General features: G+C 46.3%; 1 protein-coding gene and 1 long non-coding RNA gene across 4 annotated transcripts in view; both read right to left on the reverse strand.

The window, feature by feature from the left end:
* Positions 1–25,237, reverse strand: part of LOC131759992 (uncharacterized) — a 45,408-nt gene that overhangs the window by 12,095 nt on the left and 8,076 nt on the right. Inside the window, exons 3-4 of one of the 3 annotated variants that reach the window (XR_010839500.1) lie at positions 23,286–23,466; positions 17,034–17,151 (exon numbers count right to left, since the gene is read on the reverse strand). This is a non-coding gene — a long non-coding RNA (uncharacterized lncRNA). Of the gene's footprint in view, positions 1–17,033; positions 17,152–23,285; positions 23,467–25,237 lie in introns of those variants that run through there. The other 2 variants (XR_010839498.1, XR_010839499.1) reach the window with 2 other exon arrangements.
* On the reverse strand, positions 9,930–12,476 carry TLR5 (toll like receptor 5). The gene is given in 1 exon segment (XM_059069377.2): positions 9,930–12,476. A coding segment is annotated over 1 exon segment (2,547 nt).

Raw genomic sequence — 25,237 nt, forward strand, 5'->3', positions numbered from 1 at the left:
ACACAGCTGCAGCTGGAGAGAGAGCTGGGAGCCCGTACATGGCCAAGGTCATTGGAAAAACCACGAAAGTGGCCTCGAGTGTTAGGCCCTGAGGGCTGCTTGAGTGGAAAACCCAGGTCAATGCAGCAGAAAACTGCCCCAGCTTCCAGTCCACCAAAGCACCTGCTTCCTGAAGGGGCTGGGTCCCCAAAGAGACACGATGGCATTGATTTTTATCACATCTCAGTGACGTGACCTTCCCGGGGAGGAGACAGGAAAACACAGGCCCACAGAAGTGCAGGGTCTGTGCCGGGAAAAGAAACACAATTTGCAGCCTGTTGGAGCAGCTCCCCAAGTTTCAGGAATAAAGCCGCCTTGTCATACTTGCCTAGACCCATGGGGCCTGAGAGGGCCACAGAGCCTTAGCGAGTTCCTTCCGTGGAATGGTCTGGAAAATACAAATGTATAATTTCTTAACAGGCCTATCTAAATGGAAGTTCTTGTGGCCATGGAGAAATAAAATATTTGAATGCTAAGCAAAATAGATGAAAAGTTTCTTTAATCTTAAGAAAAATAAAATTGAGCAAGACCTTATATATATTGTGATGTGTATGTAATGTACATAGGATATATATTCACATATACATGTGAATATCATGTATATTCACCTGCTGAAAAAATGTTGATTTTCTTTGATGGTGCTTTAATTTTTAAATTCTGGCTAACTCTATTTTCTCTGTCTTCTGCAAAAGGCAGAAGTTATCATCTCCATTTTATACATGTATATGTTGACTGCATATTCTGTATACATCCAAGTATTATTAATGAAATGTCTGCACAGAGTTGAACATTAAATAATACCAAAGACTCATAATGAGAGGTTTGCAGCTCCGTGTCTCACCCCATCCCCCTTTGATCTCCCTAAGCTCCCCCTCGCCCTGCACCCCAGCACAATCACCTGTGTTTTCCCTTTGGTTGAGGCTGAGCCAGGAAACACACTTAGACCAGAGGCCAGCTATAACGAAGATAAGGTATTTAGGGTTTTTTTTTTTAATTGAAGAATAATACCATACAGAAAAGTGAACAAATTCATTGCTACAGATGAAATGTATTGTCACAAAGTAGACACACCCTTATCATCACCCAAGTCAAGAAAAGGAACATAACCAGCTTTGGGGACACCCTCCCCCCAACACTCCCCTCCCTTCTCCCCAAAGGTAACCATTATCCTCACTATCATCATTCATGAGCTTTGCCTCCTTGAAATTTCTAAAAACTGGAACCACTCAGTATCTGACATAGTGATGTCTCACTTCTTTGACTTAACATTTCTGTGAGATTCACTCACGTTGCTGCATGTAGCTTTAATTGGTTAATTGCCATTTCTGTGGACTTTCCAGTGACCACAATTTATTTATGCATTTTATGGCTGATGGATACGTGGGTTGTTTCCACTGTTGGCTACTGCACAGAATGCTGCCATACATTTTTGTCTTCTGTTGCATATGTGCATGGATTTCTATCTATAAGTAGAATTGCTGTGTCATAGGACACATGTGGATCCAACTTTGGTAGATATCAATGGAATGTTTTTTAAAGTACATCAATTTACATTCTCACCAATAATATATGAGAGTTTCAACTGCTCCACATCCTTGCCAATGCTTGATACTGTCAATCATCTTAACTTTCGCCATTCTGGGGGGTGGTATTGCAGTGTGGTTTTAATTTGCACTTCCCTGATGACCAGAGGAGATTGAATATCTTTTCATCTGCTTTTGGACACTGGATATACTTTTGTGAAATTCTTAAGTCTCTTGTTCACTTTTCTTTTGTGTTGTCTTTTTCTTATTGATCTGTAGGAAGGTTTTCACATCTTGGCTATGAGAATTCTTTTCAGATACATGTATCCTTCCACACTCTCATTTGCCTATTTGTTCATTGATGGTCCTTTTTGGTGAATAGGTCTTAATCACATTAATTAATTAATTAGTCTCTTGATTTCAATTGATCCACATCTTTCTCCTGTATCTTCACTCTGTTTACTGCCTTATAGTTCTCCAATGCCTTTAAGTAGATTTAAAAAACAGTTCCTCCAGATTTTCTAGATCTCCCCTATGGAAGAATTGGGCAAAACTCCCTCAGGCAATCACCATGAATATGTCTAGTTCTTTCCTCTGGCATTTTCATATTTCCACATTCACACTCTGAGTGCTATTTCCTGATGTAACATTCTAGACACTTTATATTGATTTTATATTGTGGTAGGTGAGCATTTATCTATCTTACACTTGTACTCCACATCCTTCTATCCTCGCAATACAGGTATTTCATAATTTCAAGCTCTCAGCCACATTTATTTTACATTATATTAAGCTATCTAAATAGTATTCACTGCAGATTCATGGGGCCGGCAAGAAAATTTCAGAGTCAGTTATATTTGAGATGATGAGTGAGAATCTCTTTGAAGTTTTCCACAGCCCCAATCAATATTATAAAATTGCCAGAATAGTCTCAATTCCAAAGACAGCAAGCTCTCACCATTCTTACACCGAATAGTTCCTTCTATTTAGGAGTGACCTCCGAAGGACAACGCTGTATGGAATTTATCGATTTACTAAGTCCTGACTCTGAATTGCTGGGACCCCCCAGTACCCACATCTCAACGAGGCACTGCTAGTCTTTTCTGTTGCCATACATACCAACAGTGAGACTTGGAAAAATAGCCTCAAAAAGAATTCCAACTGCTGAGCCTGGTGATGGAAGAGAAGACGAATGAAAAGAATCTAAGAAAGTTTGGGGTCTTTGCCAGAAAAGAGAAGTTTTAGAATAAATTAGGGTGGCGTGTTGAATTCTGTGGTGGCTGGGATGTATTATGTGAACAGGTCCTGCATCAGCTCTGTATGGAAATGTCCAAAGGTGCTTTTTCAATGTGTTTCATTTGTGTTTTTAAATAAGAGGATTAGAAAAGGCTGTAGGATAGACTCCTTTCAGAAGTCAAGAGTTATACCTGTGTTGCAACTTACTGGTCCTATAAATACACGTGCACTTGTCATTTCACATGTCCTAGGTTTGGTTTGGAGAAGAGTCAAAGTGAAGGTCACCCAAAAGAAGAGTGATGCTGGATGTAGAGCTACCTGCCTCTGAGCCCCCCAGCTCCTTCCTCCGGGGTCCTGCCCTTACAGGAGGTTCTGATGGGGAGATTTCATCAGTGTCTGTGCTGCCCGTGCTCCTGCAGCTTGGGGAGAACCATGGCTTTTGAGCAGGTCAGGCAGGAAAGATCACACTGAGACAAAGTGGCCTTGCTGCCCTCTTCTGAGTTTGTGATTGCAACTGTTACTGGCAGCAATACTTTGTTGTTGGTTTTTGCTTTACTGAATTTCTTAGTATGAGGTTCGTGAGGAACTTCTTCACTCTGTTTTCCTTTCCCATCCCTCCATCTCTCCATCCCTCCATCCTAGCCCAACTCCTGGCTGCTAGTCGAGAAGCTCTACCCACACCCCATCATTTGAAACGAAGGTCAGTAGGTTTCTTAGAGTCTGTGATCTCCCACCCCTTCAGCACCCATGTGGATGTCCGGCTCTCCTGGCCCCTGCCCTGCATGTCCCAGGAGCATCTAATAGTAGCAGCTTTGACACCAGGGAGACTTTGCAATGTGCTTCATCCATTCACCAGGCATTTATCAAGCATATACTATGGGCCAGGCAGCATACTGGGCTCAGGATACAAAGGTGACAGGACGAGGTCCCTGCCATCAGGGGTCACAGTCTAGGTAGACTCTGCATATCCATACACACATTGGTACAACACAATGTTATATATCAGTGACAGGAATCTGTGGGTTCACAAGGAATGAGCAGTGGTGCTAGGAAATTCACCAGGCAGACATGGGGCGGGGGGTGGATATGGAGAAAAAGAATCCCAGGGGGAGGAAGAAGCATGGACAAGTGTAGATGGGAAAGTCTCACGTGATCTGGAAACCGTATGTGATCTGTTATGGCCCGTGAGGGTGGGACACGGAAGAAAGGACCTTTTCTCATGGAGCTAACAGTCAAGAGGGGTGGGTGGCCAGACAGGCTCACAACTCTCAGAGGAAGCAGGAAGTAGTAAGAGCTTGTTTTAAAAGAATGGATACAGCGTCAAAAGTTTGCACAAAAGGGAGACAGGATTTGGGTTGGAGGCATCCAAGGAGGCTTGGCGGGCTGGATTCTGAAGAGCATGTAGGATGGACTGCAGTGATGGAAGAATATTCCAGAAGGAAAGGACAGAGTGGGTGTGTGTGTGCATAAGAACAAGGCTAATGGGTGTAAGCATTGTTCAAAGAATAAAGAACAATGGGAGCAGGACAAGCTCAGTCTTACGGATCAGAGGGCCCCCAATTAGTTGGGATGACAACAGCTAGTGTGTGTGTGTGCGCGCGCATGTGCTGGAGTTAGGATGGGGGGCGGGCACAGCAAGGGAAGTGAGTGACATGTGAAATACTGAGTCCCAAGCTGGATTGGATTTGGAGGAAGCTGTTTGGGAAGGCAGGGGTAATTTTGGCACACCTTCCTTCGTTTAAATTTTCTTAATTCTTTTACAGAAAGACGTTTCTATATTAAAATAAACACGAAAAAATACAAAATATATATAGGTTTCTTTTAAGATAAAAAAATACAACTTCTAAGAAATCACAACTGCCTCCAGAAGCCCGCTGGGTGTAGGTTCCCTCTCATGGCCATTAGGGTGACTAAGGATAAGATCGGAAATGTACAGGGAGCAGAGTCAAGATGGCGGACTAGGAGGATTCGGAATTCGCGTCTCCGCACAACTAGGGCAACTACCAGGCACCGGTGGGGGACCACAGACACCTAAGGGGACGGGAAAACCCCCAGTGACCGGGTAGGACGTGGGGCGCGGGGGGAGTGAAGGGGGAGAGAAGTAGTGGAGGCCAGACAGGACTGGTGACCCTGAGGGGCGGCTGGGGGAGGGGAAGGGATTCCACACCCGAAGGGGGAAATTGGGGGACCATTAGGAGGGCAGAGGAGCAAAAGGGAGCATGGCCAGGTTTCCCCTGCCCACTTGGACCCCCAGACACCTGCTGAGATCCCAGGCCTGATCCGCTGCCCACCAAGGGCCCCTCCAGCCACGCGGGTCCTGAGGGCGTGGGAGGCAGGGAAGGGGGAACAAAAGTACAGGCTGGACCTACAGGACCAGAATGGCTGGGGGAGGGAAGAAGCCCCTACACCTAGAGGGACTCACCCACAGTTAGGGGTCCAGTGGAGACTGGGGAGACCTGGGGGGAGACCGTGTGGAAGGCATGCAGGAACGGAAGGGAAAGTGGCAGTGCTTTCCCTGTCCACTTGGGCACCGGGGAGCCTGTTGGGTTCCCGGGCCAATCCTCTGCCCTCGGAGCCTCCCTCCTGCTGCGCAGAACCCAAGCCCCGCCCCTAAACTCCCATCCAGGGCCCCACCTCTACACTCGGAGACCCCCTCCAACGCGCTGGGCCTAAACCCCACCCACACACCCTCACCCAGGGCCCTACATCCAAACTCCGAAACTCCACAGTCCAGAGGCCCTCCTTTCCACATGCTGCCTCTCCCCTCCTGTGCAGGTCCTAAGCAGAGGCCCTGCCCCATGCTTGAACGTTGCCTCGCCTAGGTCCCACCCCCAAGGCCTTTTCTGGCTGTATAGGCCTTGAGCCTAGACCCTGCCCCACACTCAAGCATCACCCCCTCACCTGCCTAGGTCCTGCCCCACCCTAAACCCCGCCCCTGCCTAAGTTCCACCCCACCTAAACTCTGCCCCCATAGCCTCTGCCCCCATAGCCAAGGCTTTTTTTTTTGGTTTTCTTTCCTCTTTTAGATTGGGGTTCTGTTTTAGCTTGTTGATTGATTGCTGTTGATTGTTTTATATTTTTATTTTTCCTAATAAATCTTTTATTTTTCCATTTTATTTTATTCTTTTTACTTTGTTATTGTTCACCATTAGCCAGACTCATCAAGCAAAAAAGGGAGAAGACTCAAATCAATAGAATTAGAAATGAAAAAGGAGAAGTAACAACTGACACTGCAGAAATACAAAGGATCATGAGAGATTACTACAAGCAACTGTATGCCAATAAAACGGACAACCTGGAAGAACTGGACAAATTCTTAGAAAAGTACAACCTTCTGAGATGGAACCAGGAAGAAATAGAAACTATAAACAGACCAAATACAAGCAACTGAAATTGAAACTGATTAAAAACCTTTTAACAAACAAAAGCCCAGGACCAGATGGCTTCACAGGATAATTCTATCAAACATTTAGAGAAGAGCTAACACCTAATCTTCTCAAACTCTTCCAAAATATAGCAGAGGGAGGAACACTCCCAAACTCATTCTATAAGGCCACAATCACCCTCATACCAAAACCAGACAAAGATGTCACAAAGAAAGAAAACTACAGGCCAATATCACTGATGAACATAGATGCAAAAATCCTCAAGAAAATACTAGCAAACAGATTCCAACAGCACATTAAAAGGATCATATACCATGATCAAGTGGGGTTTATGCCAGGAATGCAAGGATTCTTCAATATATGCAAATCAATCAATGTGATACACCATATTAACAAATTGAAGATAAAAACCATACGATCATCTCAATAGATGCAGAAAAAGCTTTTGACAAAATTCAACACCCATTTATGATAAAAACCCTCCAGAAAGTAGGCATAGAGGGAATTTACATCAACATAATAAAGGCCATATATGACAAACCCACAGCCAACGTCATCCTCAATGGTGAAAAACTGAAACCATTTCCACTAAGATCAGGAACAAGACAAGGCTGCTCACTCTCACCACTCTTATTCAACATTGTTTTGGAAGTTTTAGCCACAGCAATCAGAGAAGAAAAAGAAATGAAAGGAATCCAAATCGGAAAAGAAGAAGTAAAGCTGTCACTGCTTGCTGATGACATGATACTATACATAGAGAATCCTAAAAATGCCACCAGGAAACTACTAGAGCTAATCAATGAATTTAGTGAAGTAGCAGGATACAAAATTAATGCACAGAAATCTCTTGCATTCCTATACACTAATGATGAAAATTCTGAAATTGAAATTACGGGAACACTCCCATTTACCATTGCAACGAAAAGAATAAAATACCTAGGAATAAACCTACCTAGGGAGACAAAAGAAAACTGTAAAACACTGATGAAAGAAATTCAAGATGATACAAACAGATGGAGAGATATACCATGTTCTTGGATTGGAAAATCAACATTGTGAAAATGACTGTACTACCCAAAGATATCTACAGATTCAATGCAATCCCTATCAAACTACCAATGCCATTTTTCACAGAACTAGAACAAAAAAATCACAATTTGTATGGAAACACAAAAGACCCCGAATAGCCAAAGCAATCTTGAGAAAGAAAAACAGAGCTGGAGGAATCGGGCTCCCTGACTTCAGACTATACTACAAAGCAACAGTAATCAAGACAGTATGGTACTGGCACAAAAACAGAAATATAGATCAATGCAACAGGATAGAAAGCCCAGAGATAACCCCCCACACACACATATGGTCACCTTATTTTTGACAAAAGAGGCAAGAATATACAATGGAGAAAAGACAGCCTCTTCAATAAGTGGTGCTGGGAAAACTGGACAGCTACATGTAAAAGAATGAAATTAGAACATTCCCTAACACCATACACAAAAATAAACTCAAAATGGATTAAAGACCTAAATGTAAGTCCAGACACTATAAAACTCTTAGAGGAAAACATAGGCAAAACACTCTATGACATACATCACAGCAAGATCCTTTTTGACCCACCTCCTAGAGAAATAGAAATAAGAACAAAAATAAACAAGTGGGACCTAATGAAACTTAAAACCTTTTGCACAGCAAAGGAAACCATAAACAAGAGAAAAAGACAACCTTCAGAATGGGAGAAAATATTTGCTAATGAAGCAACTGACAAAGGATTAATCTCCAAAATTTACAAGCAGCTCATGCAGCTCAATATAAAAAAAAACCAAACAACCCAATCCAAAAATGGGCAGAAGACCTAAATAGACATTTCTCCAAAGAAGATACATGGATTGCCAACAAACACATGAAAAGATGCTCAACATCACTAATCATCAGAGAAATGCAAATCAAAACTACACTGAGGTATCACCTCACACCAGTCATAATGGCCATCATCAAAAAATCTACAGACAATAAATGCTGGAGAGGGTGTGGAGAAAATGGAACCCTCTTGCACTGTTGGTAGGAATGTAAATTGATACAGCCACTATGGAGAACAGTATGGAGGTTCCTTAAAAAAGTAAAAATAGAACTACCATACGACCTAGTAATCCCACTACTGGGCACACACCCTGAGAAAACCATAATTCAAAAAGAGTCATGTACCAAAATGTTCATTGCAGCTGTATTTACTATAGCCAGGACATGGAAGCAACCTAAGTGTCCATCAACAGATGAATGGATAAAGAAGATGTGGCAAATATATACAATGGAATATTACTCAGCCATAAAAAGAAACGAAATTGAGTTATTTGTAGTGAGGTGGATGGACCTAGAGTCTGTCATATAGAGTGAAGTCAGAAAGAGAAAAACAAATACCGTATGTTAACACATCTATATGGAATCTAAAAAATAAAATTGGTTCTGATGAGCCTAGGGGCAAGACAAGAATAAAGACACAGATGTAGAGAATCGACTTGAGGCCCTGGGAAGGGGAAGGATAAGCTGGGACAAAGTGAGAGAGTAACATGGACATATATACACTACCCAAAGTAGGGTGGATAGCTAGTGGGAAGCAGCTGCATAGCACAGGGAGATCAGCTCTGTGCTTTGCGACCACCTGGAGAGGTGTGATATGGAGGGTGGGAGGGAGACGCAAGAGAGAGGGGATATGGGGATATATGTATATGTATAGCTGATTCACTTTGTTATACAATAGAAACTAACATGCCATTGTAAAGCAATTATACTCCAATAAAGATGTTAAAAAAAAGAGAGAGAGAAAGAAGAGGTAAGATCAGAGATGCCCTGACATCCCTGGTCGATTTAACTTTCATGGCACCTCTGTGAGGTAGAGGCAATCACGCCTACAGAAAAGAAAACAGGCCCAGAGAGGGTGTGTAACGTGCTCGAGGTCACACAGCTCATGAGCAGCAGAATCTGAACTCAAACCAGCTTCTTGGTCCAAGTCCAAGTTCTTTCTGCAACAGACTGAGTGGTTGATGAATGAGATATGGGGGAAAATAAAGCTGAAATAGGTTGTCGTTAAATCACGGAGGTTCTTGCAAACCAGCCCAAAAGAAAGGTTGCAAGCCAAAAAGAATGTTCACGGCCCACTAGGGTTAGACCCAAAAGGTGAGAAGAAGAGGAGCAATATGGCCCCAAGAGATCTAGTTATTCTCATCGCAGCTTCTTTGGAGCCACCTCTTATCCCTGAGACTGAGAGTGACCTGCGCTGAGCAGTGGCATGGTTCCCATGGATATAGTAGGACGCACACCTCTTTCTCTTTGTTTTCTACTTAACGTTCTGCCAGGCACAGAGCCCTCAGAATCACCGAGCAGCCCCTTCTGGAGCTGAACACTGGAGAAAGGGTGTCGGCCACCTGCAACTTCTCTCAAGGTGCCCTTCCCACGACTAGGATACAATCCCGTAGTCGATGCAACAGGAGAGAACAGCGTTACCGGGTCTGTAGGAAATAGATGGAGAGTGGGAACCGTTGCGGGCTGTTGCAATTTTCTAGATCTATTACTTTGTTTTGCATTTGGAGATCAGTGAAACAAAACGTCGTGTTGCTATGAAAATCAAGAGATGTACGTGGTTTTCATCGTAGGAAAAGAACAATTTCATAAAGGACCCCAAATGGTAACTTAGTGGAAATAAAAAGGGAAGAGTTGCTTGTGGCTTGAGATACGTGGAAAAGTGCTCCTTTGACTAGGAAATGGTGGTTACACTTTGCAACTGAATGTCATTGTCTTTCTTCCTTTCCTTTTCTTTGTTTAGAATGAGCTGAGAGAGTTTGTTGAGAAACCAGCCAACATCCTGGAGATCCGCAGGCCACCTCAAGTACTGCTGTTTCCGGACGAATCCTCTGACGGAGCGATGTTTCATCAGTTGGTACTGGGACAGGGACCCCCCCACCACCATGATGAGGGCGCCACTGAGGTCAGCTAAGCACCTGCTCTGGGCGTAACTGAAGGCTTCGAGGCGCCACCCGTCTCTAAGGAAGTGTCTGCTCACGAGACAGACCACCTTTCCGCTGCTCCGCAGGGCGTCCTGGATGTCGGCAATGTGGTTTTCCCCGGGCAAAAAGTCTCTCTCTTCAAAGCACAGGTTAAATCTGTTTCGGTGGCTGTACTGGGCATCCAGGTGTTTGAGCAAAGCATTCTGCACCCATTCAAAGTCTTTGCTACTGAAGCACAAATAGGCATCGTATTTGTACGTCTCTGATTCTCTTCCCTTGATGGGGTCCTTGAACACCAGTCTCTGGGCTTTCTTATAACAGATGAAACAAAACCTCCGAAACTCCGTAACGATGAGGATGGCTACGGGGAACAGAGTCAAAGTGACAGTGAAGAAGATGAAAAGGGAAAACTTTAGGGACTTTAAAACTTCCTCTTCCTCTCAATCTTCCGTGGAAAGAGAGTAGAGGGAAGGCCCAGCCACGGAGCTCGGGTACAGGCAGTACATGTCTGCCGGAGACCCAAATATTGTGACGTTGGTTTCATTGAGCCAACTGATAAAAGTGCTCAATTCACACTCACAGATGAACTCGTTATGAGTTATGTCCACGGCACTCAGCGAGGCAAATAAATCAGGATCAGGAGAGAGGAGCTGGTTTCTGGATATATCCAGGACCTCTAAATTAGCAGGTAAGTCACCAGGAAAAAGAACGGTCAGCCCGTTGTCCTTGAGGCTAAGTCCCCTCAGTGCAGTCAGATGATGAAATACTCCTGGTGGAAGGAAATTCAGGTAGTTTTTATTCAAATACAGGACTCGGAGATGGGAAAGCCCCTTAAAAACATCCCAGCAGAACCCAGCTTCCCAGGCAAGCTGCAACATAGTTTCTTCAAGGAAAAGCTCTTCTAAGCTGAGGTTCTCTGAAGGGGCACGGTCTTGGTTACAAAAGGAAAAGCGATTTTGATTTAAAATGAGAATCTGGAGATGAGGTACCTGGAGAAGGAAGTAGAGATTATCTAGATTTTCCAGCCTATTCTCTGATAAGGTGATGAAGTTAGCTGTAAGCGTGATGTTTAGCAAAGTAGCCAGTTTTTTGCCACTCAAGAAGATGTTAGCTATGCTTGGAAGAAAAGAAATAGTTTTAAGAGCATTATCCCGGAGATCCAAGGTGTTTAATTTTTCCAGGAATCTGAATGTTTGGTCCTGAATGATCCCGATGTGATTCTTTTGCAGATCAATATAGGCTACCTTAGGTAGTCCATAGAAATTAGAATTATACAATTCCCCCAGAAGGTTATGTGATATATGGAGAACTTGGAGGTTGTCGAGTCCATAAAATGCTTTGTCTGCAATATTGTTTATCTTGTTGCAGGCGAGGTTCAGAACCTTCAACTCCTTGAGCGTCTCAAAGAGTTGGAAGTTCAGGGAGATGATAAACCAATGTGAAAGGTCTAGCTGTATCACTGAGCTTCTGGCCAGGCCGGCAAAGGTGTGCTGGTCAGGATCTTTCATGTTAGTGAAGCCAAACCCAGAACCCATCACGGGATGGGTAAGAACCAAAGAGAAAACCTGGCTTCCATTGATGGCATTGCTGAAGTTTCTTGTGATGTCCACTGCCCAGCCATTGCCAGAAACATCTAGGGTTTCCAGGACCACGTTTCTGAATGGGTTCAGACACTTCCCCCAGTCCACGGAGACCCTGTTGTACAGGTCATTATCAGCAAGGCTTAAAAAGGAGAGTGTTTTTCCTTGGAGGGGTTTGAGCTCATGCTCACAAACAATGGTTATTTGGTTGAGGGAAAGATCGATGGACTTCAGGGAATTCAATCCCCAGAATGAAGGATGAAGGTAAAGACTCTGAATCTGATTTTTGGATAGGTCCAAGTGAGTCAAAGACCCCAAATTTCTGAAATAACCATCTTTTAATACAGCACTGAAGAGACCACAGTGAAACAGTCGAAGTTTGGAGAGATGGGGCAGTTCCTGGAAAGCATCTGGGTGCAAGAAGTCTATCTGACATTTGCCCAGGTCCAAGATTCTGAGATTGGGCAGGTTTTGGAAGGCTTCTGTGTCAATGGTCAAGGGGGTAAACTGAGTCCCGAGCTCCAGCAGCTGCAGCTGTTCCAGGAAGGGGAAGGATGCGGTTGTGACTGTCCTGATGTAGTTGAAGCTAAGCAGGAGGCTCTTGGTGGTGTTGGGGACCTGGGGGACTTGGGTGAGGTTGCAGAAACGATATAAGGCTCTCCAACCATCGAAGAAGCAGGAAGAAATTTCAAGCGTGGGACTGGCCATGAGCACCATTCTTAAGAGAAGGTCAGGGCTTCCCTGGTGGCGCAGTGGTTGAGAGTCCGCCTGCTGATGCAGGGGACGTGGGTTCATGCCCCGGTCCGGGGAGATCCCACATGCCGCGGAGCGGCTGGGCCTATGAGCCATGGCCAGTGAGCCTGCGCGTCCAGAGCCTGCGCTCCGCAACGGGAGAGGCCACAACAGTGAGAGGCCCGCGTACCGCAAAAAAAAAAAAAAAGAGAAGGTCAAGGTGGCCTCCCATGATCCTATGGAGAAGAAGGGAGAGTGAACACACAGGACTCTAAGCTCAAGGCATTGCGCACGGGTGCCTAGGGCTTGGGGGATTCCTCTGTGATGTGGCTGTTTCTTAGACCCTTTGTTTCTCTGGATCCAAGGCTGTAGCTGTTGGCAGATACTGTCTGGTGTAGACAGAGCTTTTCTCACTCTCTATCATTTATGTTGCATTTTTCTACATAGCAAGCACGGTTCTAAGTACTTTAGAAATATTTCATTTAACCTTTCTGCATTCATTCCTAAGTTTGTGCCTTCATTCATTCAAGATTTGCTGATGGAAGCTGGAGAAAACAGCAGGCGGAGATACATTTTAACTTCACCTCAGTCCGGGACCCCATTCCTAGCCGAAGGCAGGCTCAGCTGAGGAGTGGAAAATAAATCCACTGATTTTCTTCCCCCTCTAACCTGTCAAGGATACTAGGTCATCTCCACTCATCCATCCTTACTCCCTACACAGTGCTTCTCATAATATAAAAGCTGGGTACGTCGTTTTCAACAGAGTCAGATTTCAACAGTTTAACAAAAATGTATTAAGCACCTCCTGAACGCCTGGCACTTGTGTGACCCCACGAGTGTACAACTAAACAAAAAACAGTCCCCTTGCCTAAGCCCAATAGGTGAATCCACTGTCTGAGTTGAGCATTTGCTTCACACCCACAGCAGCAAAAGGCACTGAATGAGTGTGTCTGGTTATGTTCCCAGTGCTGTGCTGGGAGCTGTGAGGGGTACAGAGAAAGTGCACGAGGGCCCACCCCTCAGAGAGCTTCACCTCTACCCATCTGCACGGCACCTCCACCTTGGTGTCTGCAAAGTATTCAACTTGCACTACGTGTAATATCTGAAGGCCTCTGTTGCAAGATAAGGAAAGACCTACATGGCTCAGAGGGCAGGAGAATGAGGGGGAAAGAAAAGACAGAAATAGGAAGAGGGCCCTGGTTTATAAAACCATCACTGGCACAGTTTCAATATCAGGGTAGACAGCGTGAAGCAGTCATGGTACTAGAGGTCGCACCGGCCCTGGACCACTTGCTGGCTCTGAAGACTTTTCGCTGTATTAGGGTAATTTGTGGTGGGGTTTCCATAGCACCTTTGAGGCTGCGCCACACAATTTACAGCAAATCAGAAGTAGACATTGACTTCTGAGTTGACCCGAAGTATCAAAAGCAGGCATTTACACATTAAGAGTAGGGCGGCGTGGTATGCTGATGGATACTGTCAGGTGAGATACAACTATTGCCATTTCATATTTGAACTTAAACGATTTCTTGTTGGTAGAAATTAAATATAACCTACTATTAAAAACAAACCAGCAACCAGGCATTTAATAATCATTAGCAAAAACTCGCTGAGAATGTTTATCACGGCTCTTAATTTCTCCACCATTTCCACCCAGAGGCTCAGGGTAACAAGAGCAGGGTCACCTCTGTTCTCTGAAACATCACCCACACTTCGGCAAGTCCTGTCAGTTTCACTTCCCAAGTCTGCTCGGTTCAAGCCACCATCTCTTGATGGGGCTAGACTTGAGACTTCTTACTGGTGTCTCTTATATCTGGGCTGACTCTCCATTTTCCAAACAGCAGCCAGGGTGTTCTTTTAGACACATAACCCAGGTGATACCACGCCTCTCTGCACAGAAAAGAGCCCTTCCTTCTCCTCCCACGGCTCTGGGAGTAAAATCCTGCAGAAACTTCCTTCATCTGGCTCTTTGCCTGGCTCTTTCAGCATCCCCTTCCTCAATAACTTATTCAAGTAACATGTGCTGAGCATCTATGTGTCTGGCACTGTTTTAGGAAGAGGAGATACAGTGGTAAACACAATAGACCAAGCCTGCCCTTTTGCTCTCCAAAAATGCACATTTGCATCATAAACCAAAACTTGCACCCGATTTCAGAGGGTTCACTGACCTCCTGAAGGCTACCCCTTTCAACCTCATGATGAGAACCCTTCGTCTACATATAACAACCGCCACGTTTTATGTTCTACAACGGGGCTTGGAAAACATTTTCTGTAAAGGGCCAGGTGGTAAATATTTTAGGCTTTTCAGTCCAAATACTGTGGTTTGCCAACCTCTGTGCTAGAAAAAAAGAGAATAGAGACTTTGATTTCACAAATGAGGATTTTCAGTGACTGCAAAATAAATGTGTTCTGATATTGAACTGATATTTGCAGGAAAGAACTAGCTTGGCCTCCAAGCTGCTGACAGTTTTGCAGCTGTTTTATCCAAAGGTCAGAATGAATTCTCATGTTATGTAATCTGACAGGAAAATCCCTGCAGAGACATGGAAGTGAGAACACCAGTTCAGAATAACAGAGTTAAGATCTAGTTTCAATTCTGTCTTTTTACAGAGCACACAGGGCTGGCCTCCAAATGCCTACACTGTACTGGGCGGCTTGACCTTGAATCTGTAGTACTAACAGGTGAAAGAAAGCCCCAAACAATACGTATTCAAGATACTGAATTTTCAAGTCCATCATAGGGAAGCTAAAATTAAACCGTAAGGTAGATAAGGCCAGCTGAACAAACAGATTTTAAAGAAAATTATTGGGGCTTATGTCACATTACAAAGATATCATGCAGACCTATTTTCTTATGAAATACAGCAAGGTGTGAAATAGCTACATCTTCATCTCTGAAGCACTTCTGTGGGTCAGGTGCCAGGACAGGCAAGCAGAAGAGCCAGGTGAGCTGAGCTGACAGGAGTCTGGAGGGGCTATCCATGAAGACAGAGCTAGGAGGAGGCACCACCCACGCAGGGGTGTCCTCGAGTGAGAGCCAGGAGCCAAAGCGCGTTGAAATAAATATGAACGAGCACTGATACAGGGCAAATCGAACTCAAAGACGAGAACCAGGAGGGCGCCATCTAGTGGTGGCTGGAGTGAGTTCTCTGAGGCAGCAGGTCGAGGAACCCGACAGAGCGGCTCCTGAACCATTATTGAAAAGATGGTGAGTAGCGACAGGTACTTACACTGTTCGTTCTCCCATCAGGCGACACAGGCATTCCTTCCTAAAAAAATCACTCAGGGGCTTCCCTGGTGGCGCAGTGGTTGAGAGTCCGCCTGCCGATGCAGGGGACGCGGGTTCGTGCCCCGGTCCGGGAGGATCCCACGTGCCGCGGAGCGGCTGGGCCCGTGAGCCGTGGCCGCTGAGCCTGCGCGTCCGGAGCCTGTGCTCCGCAACGGGAGAGGCCACAGCAACAGTGAGAGGCCCGCGTACCGCAAAAAAAAAAAAAAAAAAAAAAAAAAAAAAAAAAAAAAAAATCACTCAGCTACGCAGAATCACACAATAAAACCACAGGGGTTCTGGGAAAAAAGAAGACGGCGTATAGCACTCAAAACCTTCATCGGCGGCACCAGAAAACCTAATAAAAACGGTAGCACCATCTTATACGTGTTGGGGGTTAAGAAATACATACACACTCCAATAAATATTCCTTTACCTTGTAAAAGACCTGAGGGTTGCTGCCTCGGGAGCTACTGTGAGGTGCTGGACGAAGGGGGTTATTTGGTATCAGGGGAAGTTGTACACCAGTTGGGGATGGGTGTTGGCTCAAATCACAGGCAGAGCAAGGAGGTCACTGGCAGATTTTTGAGGTCTTTTCCTTCCTCATATGTAGGTCGGTTCGGCTGGGTACAGTTTTCTTCATTTAAACTTAATATATGGCACATAAGCAAATGCAAATTTCATGTTCACTAATATGTTAATGTTGTTCCCTAATATATCAATAACTTCCCTGATATATCAATATTGTTCCTTAATATGTCAATCGTGTCGGAACAGATTCATTATTTCAGAACAAGCATTATAGCAGAACTGACCGAACTCTCATTCAAGGCTGACAGTTCCAATTAAGAGTAGAAAAAAAGGAGGTTCTATATATGAGTCTACCGTCTGTGCCTGTGTGATAGAGTTTGGAGAACCCACGGGACCGGGCTGGGAATCATCCCTGGGGACCAGTGCGGACTCAGGTCCCAAAGGGCTCAGAGACTCGAGTGGATAGTGTCACCTCCAGCAGCTTCAGCTGGTTCCTGTTTCAACAAGAGACTGCACGGGAGGAGGAAGTTCTCAATCGTGGAGCCTCGAGCCCGCTGAGGCCCAGGCTTCCAATAGACCAGTTAAATGAGACTCTTAGGGGTGGGCCTCAGGGGTCTGTACTCTTAACAAGTATGCGAATTTTGTACACACCCACATTTGAGAATCACTGGTATAAACCAATGGTTCCTAACTTGGCCATACATTGGAATCACTGGGGGGCTTTAAAAGTAATACAGGTACCTGGGTCCCATCGGAGAGGTGAGGTTGGCCTGGGGTGTGGCTAAGGCAGCCCGAGTTGTTAAATCTCTCCAGGTGATTCCGATTTCTGAAGGTCAGCTCACACCGCTGCGATTCTGACTGTACCTTGGAACGACACAGGGTGCTTTAAAACTGCTGACTCCACGAATCAGACATAGCACTACCACAGGACCGTACAATTCCATTTCTGGGCATATATGTACCCCAAAGAATTGAAAGCAGGAACTCAAACAGATATTTGCACACCACGGTCATAGCAGCATTATTCACAATAGCCAACAGGTAAAAACGGTCCCAACGCCTACGGACAGATGACGAGATAGAATGTGGTACACATACGATGCAATACTATCAAGTCTTAAAAAGGAAGGAAATCCTGGCACATGCTTCATCATACATGAACCTTAAAGACGTTATGCTAAGTGAAAGAAGCCAGTCACAAAAGCACATATACTGTGTGATTCCACTGAGAGGAGGTCCTTAGAGTGGCCAGATTCGGAGAGACAGAAAGTGGAACAGAGGTTGCCAGGGGCTGGAAGAGGGAGGATGGGAAGCTACAGTTCTGTAGGTTCAGAATTTCTATTTGGGAGGATGAGAAATTTCTGGAGGTGGCTGATCGTGAGGGTAACACAGCAATGTGAAGGTCCTTAATGCCACTTAAAATGGTTAAAATGGTGAATTTTATGCCCTGTATATTTTACCACAATCAGAAAATAAAATTAAAGAGAAAAAAACCAACACCACTGCTACCTGAGCCTAATGCAGGGGCACCTCTGCTCCCTGGGCAATACAGTTAGCCTGCAAATCCCGCTGGCTGGGGCCAGGGCTTCTCCTGGGCTAAGTTAAATGCTTGATCCTTAACAAGTAATACTCATAATGGGCTCTTTGACAGGATCCGGGATTCTGAGCTTGGCCACAAGGCTGGAGACAGAATGTTTCTCCTGGCAGGTGGTGGCTCACATCTGGCAGGCGGTCGGAGTGCTGGACATGGAGGACCGCCGTCTGAGCAAAACAGTTCATTCATTTCCAAGTGGGTGCTGGGAAGGGTTTCTCCAAGGTTCACATAGTAATAAAAATCCTGGACTGACACCTTATTTTTGATAAAGGAGGCAAGAATACACAATGTAGAAAAGACAGCCTCTTCGATAAGTGGTGCTGGGAAAACTGGACAGCTACATGTAAAAGAATGAAATTAGAACATTCCCTAACACCATACACAAAAATAAACTCAAAATGGATTAAAAACCTAAATGTAATGCCAGACGCTATAAAACTCTTAGAGGAAAACATAGGCAGAACACTCTATGACATAAATCACAGCAAGATCCTTTTTGACCCACCTCCTAGAGAAATGGAAATAAAAACAACAAAAAAATAAATAAACAAATGGGACCTAATCAAACTTAAAAGCTTTTGCACAGCAAAGGAAACCATAGACAAGACTAAAAGACGACGTTCAGAATGGGAGAAAATATTTGCAAATGAAGCAACTGACAAAGGATTAATCTCCAAAATTTACAAGCAGCTCATGCAGCTCAATATCAAAAAAACAAACAACCCAATCCAAAAATGGGCAGAAGACCTAAATAGACATTTCTCCAAAGAAGATACATAGGTTGCCAACAAACACGTGAAAGGATGTTCAACATCACTAATCATTAGAGAAATGCAAATCAAAACTACACTGAGGTATCACCTCACACCAGTCAGAATGGCCATCATCACAGAATCTACAAACAATAAACGCTGCGGAGGGTGTGGAGAAAAGGGAACCCTCTGGCAACCCTCTGCTGGTGGGAATGTAAGTTGATACAGCCACTATGGAGAGAAGTATGGAGGTTCCTGAAAATCTAAAAATAGAACTACCCTACGACCCAGCAATCCCACTACGGCATATACCCTGAGAAAACCATAATTCAAAAAGAGTCATGTACCACAATGTTCATTGCAGCTCTATTTACGATAGCCAGGACATGGAAGCAACCTAAGTGTCCATCAACAGATGAATGGATAAAGAAGATGTGGCACATATATACAATGGAATATTACTCAGCCATAAGAAGAAATGAAACTGAGTTATTTGTAATGAGGTGGATGGACCTGGAGTCTGTCATACAGAGTGAAGTAAGTCAGAAAGAGAAAAACAAATACCATATGCTGACACGTATATATGGAATCTAAAAAAAAAAAGGAAAATGGTTCTGATGAGCCTAGGGGCAGGACAGGAATAAAGACACAGACGTAGAGAATGGACTTGAGGACACGGGGAGGGGGAAGGATAAGCTGTGATGAAGTGAGAGAGTGGCAGGGACATATATACACCACCAAACGTAAAATAGCTAGCTAGTGGGAAGCAGCCGCATAGCACAGGGAGATCAGCTCAGTGCTTTGTGACCACCTAGAGGGGTGGGACAGGGAGGGTGGGAGGGAGGGAGACGCAAGGGGGAAGAGATATGGCAACATATGTATATGTATAACTGATTCACTTTGTTGTAAAGCAGAAACTAACACACCACTGTAAAGCCATTACACTCCAATAAAGACGTTAAAAACCAAAACCAAAACCCATGGGTGACTGCAGTGCCTTGAACCTCAGAGTTTTCTCCCCAGATACAAGTCCAGCTTCCTCCACAAACCACCATGACTTTGAGGCTCTTCTGGGCGTCCTCTTTTTCATTCAACACCACCTCTTTTCATGGTGACCAGCTGCTGTACTGAGAATTTGTGCTTGTCCTAGAGTAGCTCTTCCCAGGCCGAGCCTCCCTCTCTGTGCTGGTCACTGCTGGACGCTGGGGAGTCCCTGCCTGCAAGGGTCTCAAGGTTTCTAGAAAGACTCTAGAACAGGGAGGCCCCAAGCGACGTCCCCGGACAAGCACCTCCGCAGCCCGCCTGAGTCAGAAGCTCTGGGGCTGGGGCCTGGCAGGCCGTTTCAGCGAGCTCTCTGGGTGACTGATGCTCACTCACGTCTGAGAGCCACTGGGCTCCGTTCTGCAGGGAGGAAAGAAATACATCCTAATAACTACAACACCGCCGAGTGGGCGTCTTCGCCTACACGCTCGCCCCACACAGCTCTGAGCTTCCTCCCTTCCCTCGCCCTCCCAGCCTTTGGGAGGTCTCATTGTTTCCCCATTGATACACATGAGAAAACGAAGGCCCAGAGCAGTTAAGTAACTTACTTAAGACCACACAGCTCTCTGTCTGCCCTCTAAGCCTAGCGTCTCTGGTGTGGCTGCACAAGTGGGTCCGTACAGGGGCACTGCTGTAACCCACCTCTTGGCCATCATCTGCTGGTCTTGTGGTCACTTCCCCTGGGTCACAAAGGGTATGAGCCCTGGCTCCCAGGGGAAGGTGAGCCTCTCGGCCCCTCGCCGCCCCTTTCAGCTCCGCGTGAAGGCCCACCCTAACCTGAGATGGTCCCTCTGAAATGCTGAGTTCTCTCTCACTCTCTCAGCACGACATTCCTCCTTCCGGGTCTCTTGGGCCCTTCCTTCCACTACACGGACTCTCTGATGGCCTCGTAACTCCCCTTGAACGTCCCGTGACCTTTAAATGCATCCGCCTCTTTACACCTCCCCATGGTTCTAGACTCCACAGACCTTCTCTTCAAACGCTCTTTCAACACCTCCAACTCGGATGCCTCCTTGCTCTGCTATCCCATCTGTCTATACCAGCCACCTGCCCGCTGCGTGCCTACACCTACCTGGTGGCTATAGCTCTGTCAGGAAAAACCGCCTTGGTGCCCACACTAATGTGCAGAATCCAGTTGTGCTGTCACCCTCTCTCCTACCCCTAAGGAGTGATTCCAAACCTTCACCGGCTTTCCCTCACCCATCCCGCCTGGCCTTGGCCCTCTCAGAAGATGCTGACCTTGCTTCCTACTTCTAGGAGAGAAGGAAGGTCTGGCTCTTGACGTGGCACATGCCGCAGCCATCCAGTGACTCTCTGTGGCCGCCAGCAAGGTCCACAGGAGGGCTTATGGCCCGTCCTGGGGGCAGTGTCCCGTGGAGCCACTGGGAGGTGAGCTCCGGGGTCAAGAGCGTGTAGTGGGACTGAGGCAGCTCAGGCTGGTCCGGCCAGAGAGGGCGGCTTGTTCGTGCACACCTGGGTGCAAAAGGCGCTCCGTGGCCAGACGTGGCAGAACGTTCATGCAAAAAAAAAAAAAGCAAGCGCGCTCCCCACCCACCCTTCTCCTCAGACCCATCACACGCCCGATGGGAGACAGCCATCAGCAGCTTCCATGAGCATCGCAGATTCACACAGCAGGGCAAAGCCTGACAACTGACGATGGTTCTCCAAAGAGGAAGCAGACAATTAGCGCACTGGGTCTCCGTGCGCTGGTGCGACCTCAGGAGAATGGTTTACTGATTTGCTGGTGCCCGGGGGTCTCGTTAGGGTTTGTTTGCGTCTCTCCATGTGCATGATGCTTCGATACAAAGCTTGTCTAGTAAGTCTAGCCCAGCGAGAAACTTCCCTTTCATGTGTCAGGGTGGAAGGGGATATAACAAGAAACTCGGTCAAATGCCTTGCTGAGTTCCCAGGGCTGCTGGAAGCTGGTAACCCTGTCGGGATGGAAATGAGCTGAGTCTGATATGACTTGCTGTTCCAGAACCTATGCTGAGCTGCCGGGGTTCCCGCCACCTTTCCTCAGAGCTGCAGACCCTGGGCCAGATCTCTCCTAGGAATTTGTCCATAACTGCTGTCAAGCTCACTGGTTTGTAGTTATTTTGTAAATATCTGTTGAATGAATGAAACTGCCACATGCTGCCTCTGCGTCCTCCTCCCTCTTCACGGCCCGCAGGGCCAGCTGCCAGGGTGCTGAGGGCTCATCTGCGCTCTAGATCCCTTGGATGGGCTGCTCTTGGGGGTGGGGGGAAAGCCTGGAGTTCTTCAGAGCAGCCACAGCTCGCCTGCTCTCTCCCCTCCTACCTGGGGTGGTTATCTGTGCTTAGGATCCCATCAGCTTCTGAGAGGGAGCTTGCCCCTTCCTTCTTCTTCCTCATCTGGACATACCTTGAAATATCCTCTTGGGCATCTGTAGCCTTTCCTCCAAATTCAGAGCATTTGGGGCTATAGCCTTTCTGATCAAACACTGCACCATATTCATCTTTGGTTGTGGACCCTTATTTCCATCTTCAGTACATATGAAACTCTAACAAGGTGGGTGAAGTCAGACCAGCTTCCTTAATCCCCCACTGGAAGAAGCCTCAAGTACATCAGTGCAGATGGTGGCTAATTCCGTGAAGTTCATCTCAGGACACCACCACCAGCATCGATTCCCCTCACTTCCAATTGTTTGTGCTGTTCAGCCCCACAGCCCCTGCCTCCTGTCTGGGCTGCTGCAGTGCCCACCCCCGCCAGCTGATCGCCCACAGCAGGCCTGACCCTGACACCTGCATCTCTCGCTCAGCTAAATGAGGGGGCTTGTAGAGCATGGCTCTGACCAGAAACCTTCACTAGCTCCTCCTGCTCACAATGGCCCAACTCTTCAGGGCATAAAACTCCACTGTGGACTATAATCTATTCCTGGAATGGCTGATTAGAGAGGTCCCTTAGCGCCTGAACCCTCCCATTGGACAGAGGGGAAACTCCATCCAATCTACCTTCTTTTTTTTTTTTTTTTTTGCGGTACGCAGGGCCTCTCACTGCTGTGGCCTCTCCCGTTGCGAAGCACAGGCTCCGGACGCGCAGGCTCAGCGGCCATGGCTCACGGGCCCAGTCGCTCCGCGGCACGTGGGATCTTCCCGGACCGGGGCACGAACCCGTGTCTCCTGCATCGGCAGGAGGACTCTCAACCACTGCGCCACCAGGGAAGCCCCATCCAATCTACCTTCTGGCTTATCTAGTCTTGCCTGGGCTCCAGGGATAACTCATCTTCTCCCAGAGTGAAACTGGATCCCAATTTCTCTGCTTATGCTGATCCTGGGCTTGGAATGCTTGTTCCCATCTCATCTGCTTACCCAACTCCAACTCACCCCTCACAGGCTACCCCAGCAGCCAACTCTTTCGTGAAACAGTTCTCATATGCCTACAGGCACTTTGTCTCCCTCCCTTGTTCTGTGTACATTTTCACGATGGCATTTTCATCACATCTTGTCTCCTCCAGACTGACCATCTCCTGAGGGCCAGGACCCAGCTTTGCTCATGCGGTACCCCTGAGGCACACAGCACAACTGAAGTGCCCGGTGATATGTTCCCCGTTAACATTTTGAAGGAGAGTGATTTTCATCAGGAGTACTTACCTCCAGTCCTAACTGAAGGGGCTTCTAGTATGTTCTTATTCTAGAGGCACGGGGTCCCTGATTGTTTAGAGGCTTCAGTTTCTGAGACAATGGGGACCTCCTCGCAGCGACGATGGTCGTCAGTGTCCTTCTGGTGAATCGAGAGAAAGGGCTTTTGTTTTCCTAAGGGAGAACAGCAAAGCTAATTAGGAGGGAGAAACAGAAAATATTATGTAGATGTTTTTCTATGCCACACAGTGATTTTCTCTGTAGGGGTATTTAAAACTTTAGGTGTGTCTCTGATTAAGTGGGATTTTAATTGAAAAAGATCAAGACCCTTTTGTAAATCGAGGCATATGGAACATCAGAGCTGAAGAGACCTGGAGATATCTCATGCCCAGCCTCTGGGCCAATCAGTCATGAGGGCTTTCTTCCTTGTCCCTCCAGGGAGGGAACTCCACACTTTCCTAATCCACTCCATCTTTATTGTCACAGTGGTGGTGAGGAAGCACCTCCCTTGGACCCAGACGTCCCTTTCATGACATTTCTGTGGTCATTTAGTTACTGGGGACCCACACACAGGATGAGGACAGTCCACCGTCTTCTCCACAGGGAGCAGAGAGCTGGTGGGTGTTTCTAGGGAAAAAGCTGGGTTTGCCATCAGAGTTTGATATTTCTAAGCAGTATGATTAAGTAAACTATGGTTGAGCTAGGAGACACTGGATAATTATTGGGTCTCAGATTTAGGATGAGATGGGTCCTGAAAGTTAGGAATGACATATAGTGCTTTTCACCATTTTATTGAACTGTGGCTCAGAGGTTAAAGTATTTGCCTGTCACATATCCGTCACATTGTGGAGCTATGATTTGAATCCAGCCGTGAATTTAGTTGTCATTTTGATCTTCAAAAGAAAAAAAAAATCAAAATTGTGGACACTGCAGAATAGATACAGAGCCTCCAAGGATGATTTGCATATGAATCACCCAGAGATCTTGCTGAAATGCAGATTCTCATTCAGCAGGTCTGGGGAAAGACCAGAGATTCTGCATTTCTAACAAGCCTCCAGGTAATACTGATGCTGCTGGTTCAGTGACCATGATTTGTGACGTAGGGACTTAAGAGAGCTGCTATGGGCTTCAATGCTCACTACTCAGGCTGCCTCATCTCCCAGGAATAAAGTATGACCAGGAAGCTGCATGATCACTTTTGAAAAGGGGACCATACATTCGCCCCCAATTCTTCTTAGTCCTGAAGACTGAAGCATTGGGTGGTGCTCGAGGAAGGTTATTTGAGGCTTCTGAGGCAGGGGAGCTGGGCAGGTCACATCGTTTTACTTGGAGCTAAGGAAAAAGGAGAGCTTGGGTACCACTTCTCAGGCTCCAGGACAGGCGCCTCTCCTGGAGACCAGCAGGGGGCGCACAAAGGGCGGAGACCAAGGCAAGAGCCCTCCGAGGGCCTCCGGAAAGTCTGGGCTGAGGGGTGTGGAAGCCACCAGGGGCTCCGAACTGAGCCCCGCTGAGAAGTTCCTATTGCTTGCTTACGTTTAGAGAGCACGCAAGCGCTCCTGGCAGGCTGGCACAGGGAGAGGAGATCACGACCGAATTTCAAAACAGGACTGTGACGTCTTTTCTTCCTTGGCATGCACCTTAGGAGGAATTACCCACCCCCTCCCCCAACCCCTTTGAGGCTCTGAATCTGTAGGGCAGTGTACACAATTTTGATTTTTAGGAAAGGTCAAAATGACAGCTAAGTTTGTAGCTGGATTCAAATCCTAGCCCCACAATTTAATAGATGTGTGACCTTGAGGAAGTGCTTAACCTCTCTGAGCGCCAGCTTAATCACCTATATGTTCGCACCAATAATAGTTTCTACTTCCCTGGGGAAGCATCCACAGAGGCTTTTGAGGACCCTCCAGATTCCGAATGAAGAGCCCAGTTATTGATGTGTAATCCTCTAATATTTCTTGCTTGCT

The sequence above is a fragment of the Kogia breviceps genome, chromosome 1 (assembly GCF_026419965.1).
Source record: "Kogia breviceps isolate mKogBre1 chromosome 1, mKogBre1 haplotype 1, whole genome shotgun sequence".
NCBI lineage: Eukaryota > Metazoa > Chordata > Mammalia > Artiodactyla > Physeteridae > Kogia > Kogia breviceps.